The 14359-nt window shown below is 38.2% G+C and overlaps 1 protein-coding gene across 9 annotated transcripts in view; it reads left to right on the top strand.

The window, feature by feature from the left end:
- LOC129727165 (uncharacterized) overlaps positions 1-4297 on the top strand; it is a 57200-nt gene extending 52903 nt beyond the window's left edge. For all 9 annotated transcript variants that reach the window (XM_055684689.1, XM_055684691.1, XM_055684694.1 and 6 more), the window contains 4 exons: positions 2043-2292; positions 2358-2506; positions 2569-2719; positions 2784-4297. In XM_055684689.1, the coding sequence (XP_055540664.1) occupies positions 2043-2292; positions 2358-2506; positions 2569-2719; positions 2784-4112 (1879 nt within the window). In that variant the 3' untranslated portion in view covers positions 4113-4297. The remainder of the gene's footprint in view (positions 1-2042; positions 2293-2357; positions 2507-2568; positions 2720-2783) is intronic.
- Positions 4298-14359: the final 10062 nt, after the last annotated feature.

Raw genomic sequence — 14359 nt, 5'->3', positions numbered from 1 at the left:
TAAAAAACCCACGCAAAAAAACCGCGTAAAAAGCGACCTTAGTGTATAATTATAACACAACCCAACCAGCACAGGACCAAGAAACACCCAGCCAGCCAACACCTCACCAAAAATCTTCAAGACAGCCACCACCGCACCAAGAAACAGCCATCCAACCAACACCTCACCAAGTAAGCCCAAATGCAGCAACACTATCATCACAACGGCCAACATATCGCTCAGTACTTTACATTCCAAAACTCTCTGAAAGGCTCAAGAAAACACTAATTTCGGATTATTCACACATCACCATTAGCAGCAGACAATACAACACAATCTCGCGAATGCACACAATAGTTAAAGACCCGATACGAAAAGAAGATCACAGCCAAATAATTTACAAGATTCCTTGCAACGATTGCAATAATTGCTACATAGGAATGACACAGAACAAATTATGCATGCGAATATCAGGACACAAATCGAATGTAAACAAAATGCAACAAATTCTTAGCACAAACACTAATTCCAAACGAGAGCTTGATGAGTTGAAGGAAAAGACGGTACTCATCAATCACTGCATACTATACAAACACAACTTCGACTTCAGTGGAACAGTGATAGTAGACCATAGCAACCGTACCCATATACTCCCATTCCTAGAAATGTGCCATATACACAACACACCCAACACAGTCAACAAACGAGTTGATCTCGACGGACTCAACACAGCTTACGCAGCAGTTTTGTCAAGTATCGCACCCAACACAAACACTTCAGCCAATTAGTTCTTTCTCTTTTCTTTCAATCTCCCCACCAACAATATCGATTTCCTACCCCTCTCAAATCCAAACTAGTACCCATCAGTTCCCATCCGCCATCGCAATAGGTCCACAGCAAACAGAGTTGTAAGCTAATTTAAAATATTGGTTTGTCGAAAATAATTTAATATTAAAAACAATTTTGTTACCACCAAAACTATAGCATGTACCCAAAATCGCCCCAATCAGTATTGACGATTAGCTTTAAAAGCATCTTGACAAGGAACGAACAAATAATATGTAAGTCACAGACACAATAACCACAGACAATCAGCTAGACTATAACTTTTTGTAAAACTATGCTAAAAAGCCTCTAATTTTGTAACAAATCCCCGCAGTTTCCCCTGAAGATGTCACTGACCAGTGACGAAACGTCGGATAGTATAAAAAAAGTCGTTCTAAATTTTTGTGACTGCTCAGCCGAACGTATAACATTAATAGGTACCATTTTTACATAAGGGGCCATCCACATACCACGTGGACAGATTTTGAACGATTTTGAGCCCACTACAACCCACCCCCCCTTGGACAACTGCTCATATAAATTTAAAAAAATTTATTTGGACCGTGGACATTATACATAATCCATACCCCCCTCCCCCTCCCACTCAAAGCTGTCTACGTGGTATGTGGATGGCCCCTAAGCACTTTTTACAAATTACTCGTGATTCAAAAAAAAAACCTTTTTTTTTAGTTTTAGTCAGATCAAGTAAATATCGATGATTGTAATAGTTGCCCGTTCTGTGAAATTGCCCAGAATCCTAAATACATTCTAACCTTTGATTTTAGACCATCAATACTTCATTTGTTGTAAATACTACACTCGTGCAATATTGTTGAAATAGCTAAACGCGCAACTCAAGGAGACAGCGTATTGAATTCGATTAAACTCAATTGAACGACTGTCTGTCGAGTACGTCGCTTACGACAAGGTATTCTCAACACTCCGTACACGAATGCATTTATAATGTAAAGTGTCTTAAATTAATAAAAAAAAAATCAACACTCCGTGCAATGTGGGGACAATAAATCGAACCCAGTTCAAAGATTAAACGAACTACATCTCAACCGACCACTCAGTTTTAAACTTATCGTGCACAGGTTCATCAGAATCATTGTCATATCAACAGAACCATTCTTATCAATTTTCAGATTTGTATTGTAAGCTTATCAAATCTGTACTTATAACCTCTTATGAACCCGCTCTAATTTTCTTTTCACCTTTCTTTCTGTCGCTTTCAGGGAATTCAAAACATTTCGTATAAAAAAGAAGCGCTCGTCATCCTTGGGGGTCAGCAAAACTTCAGAAAGCCCTCCGCCGCTTCGCCGAGATGATCATGATTCACATTACCATACCATCGGTAATGCATCCGCGTATAGAAGTACCATCAATACTGTAGGATACCGACCAGGGTATTCGCAATCTAGTTCCAACACACCATTGTTCGAAAGAAATACACGCTACCGTGGTTCACTCCAGAATAATTCGAATGTAGGGCATCAAACGTTTAAAAGCCACCGACTTCGAACCATTCATGTGATTTTCTTGTCTTTCAGGATATCGGGATTGGTCTTTCTAGAAATGATCGCTACCGTAGCACAATTCAAAACGGTTTTGCGACTTACAGTGGGGGATCCATGGTGACGTCCACACCGCGCTCCCGATATGCTGCTCAAGGGACCACCCGATATGGAATGAATGCTGGGTAAAAAGAAATTAGACTTTAAGAGAATGTTAATCTTTTTCAAAGTTTCCTCACCATTCCAGAGTACCCCAATCTAGTCTCAAATCTACAAACCCTTTCGAAGAGGATGAAGATGGCAATGTTATTACCGAAGCCTATGTCAGCAGCAATGGTGTAGTTCGCATGCGCCCGCGTAAGAAGCGACGTGCGCCACCTCCTCCTGTACATAAGTTGGTCAGTACCTTGAGACAATACGTAGGTTATACCCTATTAAACCTTCTGCTCTTCTATATTACAGTTGAGTTCCTCAAACGAATCAACCGGTGACGCGGCCTTCAGCACACGATTGAAGATCAAAGAATCAACCCCTCTGGAAAGCTCTGAGGATATCGACAAACTTACCAACCTTACAGCTGAAATCGAATCGTTTGTTCAAACAACCTCGAATGATGATGTTACCTCTAGTTCAATTGAACAAACTCAATCCCAAGTTAGACCCTCACCAAGTGCTACCAGCAACACGGAACCTAAACTCAAAATAGTTGAAGAATCCGAACAGCTATCCGTTGATAAAACCACAGAAATATCAACGTTACCTGATAAGATCCAGGAAAAACCAGTAGATCAACCGAGTGAATCGTCACAGACTGAGGAATCAACCGCTAAAACAAATTCTCCAATACCCGAACCAGTTGAACAGATATCCCAACTCGAGGAACTAAAAATAATCGAAGAATCGAAATGCGTAACTGCTCCACAGCCATCACCCCGCGCTAAACCATCACCTCCACCGGTGCCGAGGGCCACTCCAGTCACAGAAGAGGTTGACCTCGAAAATGTCTCACTCCCGGAGACTCCAGTGCCAGCACGTCGCTTCAACAAGAATCGCACCCAAGCGCAGACCAACGGTAATGTTTTGCAAATCATTGAAACTTCCAGCTCGAATACAGCACCCGCTGTTGACGAGGAAGAGAACATGCAATCTAAGGCAGTTAAAAACGTTAACTACGAGTTCGAGTATAAGGTGCAACCAATAGTTACCGAAATTGACGAGAAGATCGGCACGGCTCGTATGAAAATCAGTGAGTCAACAGGAGATATAAATTCAGTGCCGACTACCGGAGGCGAGCGACGTCGTTCCGTTCGAGACATAATCGAATCCATCAATAAAAGTCAAAGTTTACTGAAGGTGAACCAAGATGCCACGGGCACTTTGCACGCGGCCCAGTCTACCGATAGTATCAACAGAAACATGAGAGAGTTGAGCGAACGGGAACGTGAGTTGCAAGTTCTCATTAACGAAATGGACTCTCACTTTAGCAAACAAAAGCCCGCGGCGCCAGCCAGAGACCGTGGCTCTTATTACGATAACGTTCCGGATGACGCAGATGATGGAAACACAGATAATCTGCTGAGTAATTCGGACTTACGTTCGAAGAAAAGTCCGACAAAGTCACTTGGTATCGAAACGAACGATGAGGGACAGTTCAAGGACTGCATTGATTGGAACCCGTTACCGAAACCGCGAAGAAGTCGACATTTTCCGGAGCCTGCGCAGCAAATACCAGTAGGAGGAAGCATTCTAGCGAATATTGATCACAATAATAACGGAACTAGCAAAAGTTAGCTCATGAGAAATAAAGTTCGCTGCTTTCGGAAGAATATTACGTAAAATATTTATTTAAAACAATGGGCTGTCAGTTTCTTTTGGTGTGTCAGCGAATCAACTGAAGCTATTTTTGTCTGTTAGGGATTGAAGTTATTGTTAATTGTTACCATCTGCAATAAAATATTTAGCTAATACTTTTGAAAGTCTAACAGAATTATTTAATTTATAAATCAAGCGTAAAATTTCTACACTTTTCTGCCATTCGTGTTGCATTTTCAGCTTTCTAAAGAATATTTTGATTCAAATGCGTGAAAGGGGAAATTCAATGTCTGATGAAACCTAAAGACTGGAACGCGCAAAAATTGGTCGACAAAAAAATCGTTTCTTCAGTCAAAATTCATAATACAACAAACTTCCTATGTTTATTTTGGTACTTCAACTCACATATTCAAAGGAAAAAATGTACGTTTATTATTTTGGTTTCCCAAATCCAAACTGCCGTGCCAACCGCTTAGATCCTTTCATTAAATTTTGTACAGTGGTCTTATCGACCTTATTCGTCGCAGATTTATTCTGCTGCTCGTTTTCGATTGATTTATTAATTTTTATATTTCGTGTGACCAAATCTCAATACTGTTCGGAAGGGCGGAAATCTGGGCTGTTAGGAGTGTTGTGGTCGTAGCGAACCACAACCACGTTGTTCGATTCGTATCACTCGATCGCTTTTTTCCCAGAGTGGCAGCTTGCCAAGTCCGACCAGAAAAGCACAGGCGTGTTATGTTGCTCTAGGAATGGTAGCAGTCGATTTTCCAGGCTTTCCTGGACGTAGATCTCTTGATTGACGGTTTCGTAGTGATGGAAATGCCGCTTTTAGACCACACGTGCATATGGCCTGCCAGACGAGGTATTTTTTCGGGAATTTCGATAATTTGATGGTTTTGAAAATTTAGGCCACCTTCCCTTTTTCTGATGCGGTATAAAATTCCTGTCCCGGAGGCTGCTCGAAATCAACCTTCACATAAGTTTCCCCAGCAAACCAGAGGTCGTATAAGGATGTTAATTTTGGGTCGCTCAAATGTGCATGTCAAGTTTGAAATTACATAAAATGCAAAATTAAATTTGTTTATATCGTATAAAACTTAAATCCTATAAAACGCAATATCAGGTTATAAATGAAACCATTTACATGTCATACAAAATTGTGAAATGCGTTAATTCTCTAAGTCGTATAGAATGCAATTTAAAGTTTCAAATGGGGCCATTTAAAGCCTGTATCAGACTAACCGTTGCAGCGGTCAACCGCTACCGTTCCGTTCTTTTTCGACCAATCAGAACACAGCGGTCGACCGTCGCTTGTTGTTGTTGTTGCAAAAAATAGAATCTTTTCTATTTTTGCCAGCTAGCTGGCATCTCTATGTTATTAGCTTTGCTTCATCGCAGCTAACATCGCAGCGGATCCGCGATCCTCGCCCCAATGACAGATGCTATGTTATGCGAATGAGAAGTGACGGTGATATGCTATCTCGTTTACACGCACGCTGAGATGTTAGCCCTCGAAACATGGCGGGATGCCAGCTAGCTGATTTTTGCCGCCGACCGTTCCCAACGGTTGCCGGCTGCTGTCATTGACATGGCGAAGGCAAACGAATCTCTTCACACCTACACAAGATCACATATAGAGACTTGACAAATGAAAATGTGTGCTTCTCTTTTTGGCACACACGACAGCCAGTCAAAACATTGATAGCACCGGCAACGCTGGTTGGCGATGTCAATTTTCGACCAACGCACTGGGCTGGATACCTTAAATATAGCATTTCTTATGTAAAATTGGTCAACAAATTGATTGGCGATGGTTTCATTTTGGACAGGGCACGGGAAATGGTCTTTTTCGCCTCTTTCCACCCTATTTTTGCGTATTTTCGGAAATATAGACTCTTTCCCGTGCCCTGCACAGAATGAGAATATCACCTATCGATTTATTGGCCAATTTTACATAAGAAATGCTATATTTAAGGATTAGCTAGATATTTAAGCAGATTACAGTTTCCCGGACCACCGCTTCGCCGAAGTGTTTTGATCGTAATCTGGGTTCGCCACCTTAAACGTCGAAAACCCGGCTTGTTTCTGTCGAAAGGTACATTGTTCACCTCTTCATAAATACACCTTGTCCACTTTTTCACAACCCTGTCATTCACAGAGATGCCAGACTTTTTTTGGCAAGTCTGTATAATCCATAAAAATGTCTGTATAAGTCTGTATACCGCTGCGAAAAAAAGTTACCGATACATTGATACCTAATTATTTGTCGACCTGTCAGATTGTTTTGTTTTATTGCTTGTTTTGATTGTTCTTTTTCGAGTCTATCATAGTTGGTCGATTAATCGATAACTAATTTATCTTTTAAATCTAAGTAACACATAGAAGTAAGAGTCTTTCCCGTGATAAAAATCGTCGTTCGTCGTAATGTAGCTAAACTGATACATGATGGCAGAAGTCTCGCGGTTATAAAAATAGTACCTTCAAGGTTTGGGACATTTTAAGCAATTCTTCAACGTTGGATATTGCTCCGAATAGAACAAACGGTCTTTTCCCCAATATAACCTGCATGGCAATCGATCGAGACAATCAGCTATTTGTTACTGGGGGCGAAACAGGCAGATTAGTGCCCACGGGGCCGATAAAAACCCCGAAAGCCTGACTCGATTCCCGTTGTCATGATTTCACTCTCAAAAACGCAAGGTTAATATGTTCAGCAAAGTGTGCAGTTCCTAGTTCACTTTTTCCAGCAACGGCTACAGTGACTTTTGGTTTTTGTGTTCGTTTTTTTGTGTATACTGGTAAAACCATTATGTAGAATATCAGATATCTGTGTAATATCTGTATTATACTAAATGTCTGTATAAAATCTGTAGGCTTATGCGTGTCTGTATCTCAACACAGAAAGTCTGTATAATACAGATTTGTCTGTATATCTGGCATCTCTGGTCATTCATACCAACTATGTATGCACACCTTGTTTTGCTGGTGTGCGCGCCGTAATAGAGAAAGCATCATAATCCCAAAACTTGCTAACGCGTCGTGACGTGTTTTCATAACTCGCTAAATACACTCCGTATTTTCTGTAAATTCTCACGTGTGATTGCTTCCTCCTCTATCCGAAATTCCTTGCGGGTGCTTCGTTGCGTATCCTGTACTCCGCCGACAGTTTCTTGTCCCGCTGCACAATAATATGGGAGACAATGAGCTTTCCAGTGACGTACATGATGGAGAGGTTAGGATTCCGCCAATAATTCGCTTCCACCTTCTTCATCGTCGCTGTCACATCCGAATTACGATTGCCGCCACTTCCAGGCTTCCTGACGGTCGACAGACGCTCCCTGAACACTTTTGAAATATATGTTATGGTCGATTTGACCACATCAGCAATTTTGCTAATTTGGCGTGCGAGAACGTTGAATTCGCGAGCAAAATTTTTACACGCTGTTCCTCTTGCTTGGACACCATTTTGAAAACTGGAGAGTAACCGGTGAAAACTCATTTTAGCAACCATTGTATACACAATCAACTTCCAAATGCTACATTTCATGGCTCTTTTAATGGATTTTTAACAGAAATACACCAATTTGAAGTCGACCAATTTTTGCGCGTTCCAGTCTTCACACACTTAGATTTTATTGCCGAGAACTCAACAGCTGATAAATTCAGCAAAATATTCTACAAGTTTTCGGCAAAATATTTAAGAACCTCGGCAAATGAAATGTCAATACTTGCTAATTTACGGTGGATCGATATATTTGCCGAATGTTCGTCGGAATATATATTGCTGACATCCGCAACAAAATCGCCTAAATCAATCAGCTGTTGGGAAGTTTGCCGAGATAAATTGAATGTGTAACAGTTTTTCCAGCCGTGATTCGAACGTACGTCGTCTGGCTTGTTAAACCAGGATCGTACCTCTAGACCAGCTGGGAGGCTTTGCATTTTTCTGTGTTTCGAATTAAATACAGCCATTGCAGAGAATTGGAGGCAAAATACAACTTCCACTTCCACGCGCCTGGGGTCGCATGATGTCTCAAAGGCAACTCTCTTTCTCAATCAACAAAAAAATGTTACACTTAAAGACTGTCCAAAAATTAAGCTGATTGCGAAATTGAAGATTGCTACGAATTTTGACGAAATTTGTTGATAATTTTGCTTGACACATCTTCGCTGATTTCTACAAGAGTAAGCCTAGAGCTTCGAAATCTCTTTCAGAGTAAGATTTAACTATTTGATCTAATCAGACCAATACAGAAAAATGAAGCCCTTGGTTTTTAGGAAATATAATTAGTTCTGTTTTCGATGCATTAGAAGAAATCTTTCCCCTTTGGAATTAAAAAAAAAATAATTCTAACAGCTGGAAAGTACCAATTATTAAGGTAAGTGAGAGAATTAATTGCTAACGCTTGGCTTATGAGGCAATAAAATCAATTCTGTTTATAATACATTAGAAGAAATTTTTGATGCTCATCAAACAACAGTGACACGAGCAATACTAAAAGTGAAAAATAATACTAACCGCAATTTTCCGACAATAGATCATTGCACATAGCGGTCCAATCTCAATATTTCCGACACTTTGGAAATATTTGGTAAAGTTTGGAGCGGAAAAAAAATCAAAATTCTTTCGAAAACTTGTAGAATATTTCGCTGAGCTGATCAGCTCCTGAGTTCTTGGCAATTAAATTTAGGTATATACCGGATACTTTAACTTTTACTTTAGATAAACTTTAAACATTTATGGCAACCAAATTCCTTATCTATTGTTTCTGGGACCACGTTGTTCAAGAATTATCAATCAAAGGAAAAAGCATACCAGCACCACCACCATTCTCCACGTAACCGTAACTGAATCTTATTTGAATCGACGAAATCCACCAAAAGAATTTTCGGAGTCCCAGCTTTTTACGCACCATAAAGGCGGCGCTATTATGTGGTTTCATAATAGGGGGTTTTAATTTAAAAAAATACCTTTTTCTTATACTAATCGATAACCGACCTTTCAGTAGGCATTACGTAATTTGTCTTAGATCTCTACCAGTTTTCTTTGATTTTAAAATTGAAAAATTATATTTGTTTTAAATTTTCACTAACTGGCAAGTAGTGCACAGAGTGACATTGCTGTTGCTGGCTTTTTGGAGAATATAACCCTGATACTAGAGTTGCCAACAAAATTTTTGATTGAACTGGAAGATTGCTGAAGAAAAAACTGGAAAAAACTGGATTCCGAATAAATTGACAAAATACCTAAAAAATAAATTGTGAGAGTGCTTCTCTGTGATGATTATTGAACCCAATATAAGGTTTACAGCAACTTCGGGCCTACATTTTGTTGAAATTATAAACTGAAAATTTTCATCGACAAGAGCAAAATTTTAAATTGCGCAACCAGTTTATCGCAAAATCAAGAAAATGAAGCTTTTTAATTGATGCAACATTTTCTTACGTTACATATGTGAATTCGAACAATTTTTAAACTGCTACGCAACTGAAATTAATTTGAAGAATGCCGCCTGTATATGATATCTTTAAGATAGATTGTTTCTATTTTTACATAACATTAACCCATCATTGCAATTATTTTTGTTTTCTTCATGATCTGATAACACCTATTTGTTAGTTTTAGAATAAAGCTGAACTTACTTGTCTTTTTATCTCAATTATGCACAACACATCCTTAATTTGACCGTATTTCCTGCGAGAAGATACAATACTGAAAATGCTGCTTATCAATCCACAAAATTTACGTTCCAAAAAATATTTCCAAACCAGTTAGTAGCTTGAGTGTCCAAAAAATCTGGATAAAACTGGCAGATATACAAAAAAACTGGAAGATTTTGGGATTTAACTGTTTGACTGGATCACTTAAAAAAAACTGGAATAATCCAGTTTAAACTGGAACATTGGCAACTCTGCCTGATAGTAAGCTAAGTGACATTTCTGCTGCTGGTTTGTGGAAAATATAACCCTGGTTTACGTGTCATGACAGGGATGCCAGATGTGAAGACATGTCTTAATATTGGAAACATTTGAGCGCGTGTGAATAAGTGAAAGCCTTATAGTCGGTTGATTAACCTCACTCGATTTAATGTGTTACTGGAAGTTTTGTAAACTTTCAACGGGGACCGTGTTTACAGATGTTCAATGTATAAAGACATTATTTGTGGAGTGTGAAAATATTTGAAAAATGACCTGGCCCCCCTGTGTCATGATTTCTTGACGGTAGGGTATGTTTTAAAACCACTTACAGTTGTTAAAATTCGAAATCGATTTTTTCAACAGTTTTGCTATTTAAATTAAGAAAAGTCAGTAGAATAGGTATTTCTTTTGACATTTCTTATCAAAAGAAATAATAATATAAATACCCCTAGAACACCCCATTTGCGACACCCTCTGCTTACGTCAGTTTCATGATAATGAGTGGTCATGAGTTAAATTATCTAAACGGAATACATGCGAATTCTGAAGAAAACAACATAATAAAATATCCATCACCATGAGCATCAAAAATATTACAAAATTTGTAGGGTTGCATCAAATGTCATTTGCCTGTGTTGCCAACTGGGAATAATTCTTCTAGCTCTTCATGGTCACGATCCTCCTGCTGGCGCTTTTTACGTCTCAGGATCGTGGTCATGTCGATCTTTACCCGTCTCCCAAGCAGCACATATTGTTGCAATGAAGCAAATATCTTAAAATAACAATATAGTTCACTCTCGAATTTCCCATATATTTCCGTGAAGACAGACAGGGAACACCCCCTCTTGTGGTGAAAAAGGTAACTAAACTCATTGCACAGTGGTACAGTAAGGCAATTTAGGCGGACATGAGCTTTTCGTTGCGATTTTGGTTTGCGGTTTAAAGCCATAGTTTTTGTAAAAAGTTGTTTTATATACATAGTCCTCTATTTATGTGCAAATGAAAATTAGGGTGGTCCTAAAATCAACGAAATAAAAACAAACTAACTTGTTTTTATTTGCATAAATAATTGTAAACATTCTTTGGCAAACTTGTAGATCAACTAATTCTAAGTAACTTTTTAAAAAAACTTCTTTGTAGACATTAAATTTGGTTTCCAAAAACAGTCTTTTCGCTCTATTTTTTCAATTCAAATTTAAAAACAAAATTTTCTTCGGTAACTTGAATCAAAAATACGCCAATTTTGACGAAAAAACATTGTCGATATATTGTACAGATGAAAAGTTTTCACTATTTCTATTTTAAAAATAGGCCCTTTTAAAATACTGATGTCTCCGTTTAGGGCAAATAAAATAATATATTTTGGTATCATTTGAAAGAACAAATATTGTATAAATATTGTGAAGAAATACCGAAAGTTGCTTAAAATCAGTTGATCTACAACTGTGCCGATGAATGCATACATTTATTTCTGCAAATAAAAAAGTTAGTTTTTTTATTTAGTCGATTTCAGGACCACCCTAATTTTTATTTGCACATAAAAAAAGACTAAATATAAGAAACAAGTTCTTAGAAAAAATTTCTACTCTAACACCATAAAATCGCATCGAAAAACTTATGTCCGCCTACATTGCCTCACTGTACCACTGTGCATTGTTGTTGAATTTCTGCGAGCGTGTGACATTCTCACACACGAAACTGAATTTACTCAATTTTAGATTTAGTTAATTCAATTTTATACTTTCACAGAAAAAAATATGTTGCATATTTCGTGCGTATATTGTTTGTATGTTAAACTAACGCCATTCCGGGAGTTGAATAATGATAATATAATAGATGTAGCTTATCGAGGCACGAAGAAGAAATATTCAAATAATCAGGCCACGTCGTGTAAATGGTAAACTAATCCCAAGTTGCTATATACGTGGTTCCCTGTGTAACTTCACTAGCTCAGATCCATCACGGGAAGCAACTACGAAATGTGCGGCAGTCAAGGTCAAGCTCAATAATCAGGCCACGAAGTGTACAATTAAATGAATGTTTCAATTACCTCGTGGAAAAGATAAAAGGAGAAACCGCACAATGGTTGTCAATTAGGTTGTTTAGCTATATCAGTTTTTTATATCATCTGAAAGATCTGCATTTTCTAAGTAAAACGTGATTTAATTTTTTTTTCTATCGTTGTCCTTCGCTTTCTAAATCACGATTTTAAACTGCTCGAAATCTGCTCGAAAATGCTACAATGACAGTTCGTCCATATACCAACTGTCATTGTAGCGATTTTAAGCGAATTTTCATTCTTCATTTAAAAATCGAAGGATAATGGTATAAAGTTTTAAAAAATCACGTTTTGCTCAGAAAATTACACTCTTTCAGATGATATATAAAAACCGGAAATCCGTTAATAGCTAAACAACCCAATTGTCGTATATGGTTGTTGTGCAACTTTTAGCTTAGATAACACTTGAATGTTCTATCAATTTAACAATTTAAGTATGGATACATGTAATGTTGTAATTGGTTTAAAAGCTTTATTTTATTTTATATAAAAGATATTTAACAAAACAAACATAATTAGTGATAACAACTGTTATGCAAAAACTATTATTTATTGTTTAAATTTCTCCGTTTTGAAAGTATTTTTTGTTTTTTTCATCCCTCCGAAATTTTTGCTCTCGAGTTCTAATCTTCGTATTCGTCACTTGCAGCTTTGCTTTAACCAGCATATTTATGTATTTACTAGCTGACCCGGCAAACTTCGTCCCGCCTGTTTTTGTGTTTAATTTAATAATTTTCAACATTCCAAATTCATTGATTTCTTGCGATTTGTTTATATCGTTTGAAATTGTTGGTTTTATCGGAATGACAATATACTCGATTTTTGCCTTTAGTACATCACCTCTATTCCGGAAACACTCATATTGGGTGATATTCAGTTATTTTCGTTGTTTTCCAGAAACTGAAAGTGGTCATCTTCGAATTTAAAATGGTGTCCAGGGTCAATGCTTGGCTTCTTTACATCATTTCGATTACGGGCATATCCATATGTAGTAGTATTCGGTTATTTCCGTTCTTTCCCAGAAGTTACCATCTTACAATTCAAACTGGTGTCTGAGTTAAATTCTGGATCCGGTGATTCTCATATTGGGTGGTATTTGGTCAATTCAGGCTATTTTTCAGAAACCGTAAGTCGCCATCTAGGATTTTAAAATGGCATTTGGAGACAACTTCTGGCCTCTGATCGTCATTCTGGTTAAAGAAACACCCATATTTGGTTGTATTTGGTCATTTTCGGCAGTTTTCCAGTCACCGGAAGTCGCCATTTTACAACTCAAAATGTTGTCGGGGGTCGACCAACGTACAAACCGTGGAACACCACCCTTGGATTGCCTCATACATAGGCGAACTTTATTATTATAAAATATTCGGCCGAATCCATTTCACAATAATATGTGCATTTTTTTCAGTGTACCCATTAGGGTAATATTATTGTCAAAAGTTACTCTTTTTCGCATGTCGTGTAGAACAAAATCAGAAGTGGCGCACCTAGCGGTCGAAAAGGTGACTAACGCTTCTGTCATTTTCAATTTGTCTTCATAATTTCACGTAAGTGAACTATATTGGTATTTAAGATATTTGAATGAAGCAAATGCAACTCTAGATGCAGCATTCACAGATTGTAATAATTCGCATCCGTTACTTTTATTCAGTTTGTAAGTAACCAAAAAAGCGCAAGAGGTGGAGCCTATATGCAACTAACAGTGCCATGTGAAATCATCATCAGCATCGATAGCCACTGCAGCATAGATCATTGAATACAAAAAATAACCTCACTTTTTCGACACTTCCCACGGGTTTGTTTACAAGGTGTTAGATTTTTTTCATTCACCGTTTAGTGATAGGAGTGAAAATGAATGATACGAGTACGAAAAAGTTTGACCAACTTTTCGCCAATGCGAATTCGTTACTACCAGGCAGTAAAAAGCGCTATGCTGAAAAAATACGGTCTATCGGGTACGTAAACCCGTATGAATCACATAACAATTTGGACGTAATCCCATCTTCGGTGACCGCACTATTGGTGACCGGACTTTTTGGTCATTCAAGCCTTCCCGGAAACTGGAGAAGCACTCTTACTTACTTACTTTACTTTTACGGCGTCAGACCGGTTATCGTCCAATGTCGAATCCAGAATACGTCGCCATGTCACTCGGTCTTGGGCTGCTATCCTCCAGTCTTCCCTAACAACTATTTCGCAGGCATCCTCGTCGACAGCACACATCCAACGAGTGCGGGGTCCACCT

The sequence above is a fragment of the Wyeomyia smithii genome, chromosome 3, assembly GCF_029784165.1.
Source record: "Wyeomyia smithii strain HCP4-BCI-WySm-NY-G18 chromosome 3, ASM2978416v1, whole genome shotgun sequence".
NCBI classification, from domain to species: domain Eukaryota; kingdom Metazoa; phylum Arthropoda; class Insecta; order Diptera; family Culicidae; genus Wyeomyia; species Wyeomyia smithii.
The sequence above is the reverse complement of the archived record's forward strand: the minus strand, read 5'-3'. Positions and strand labels throughout refer to the sequence as shown.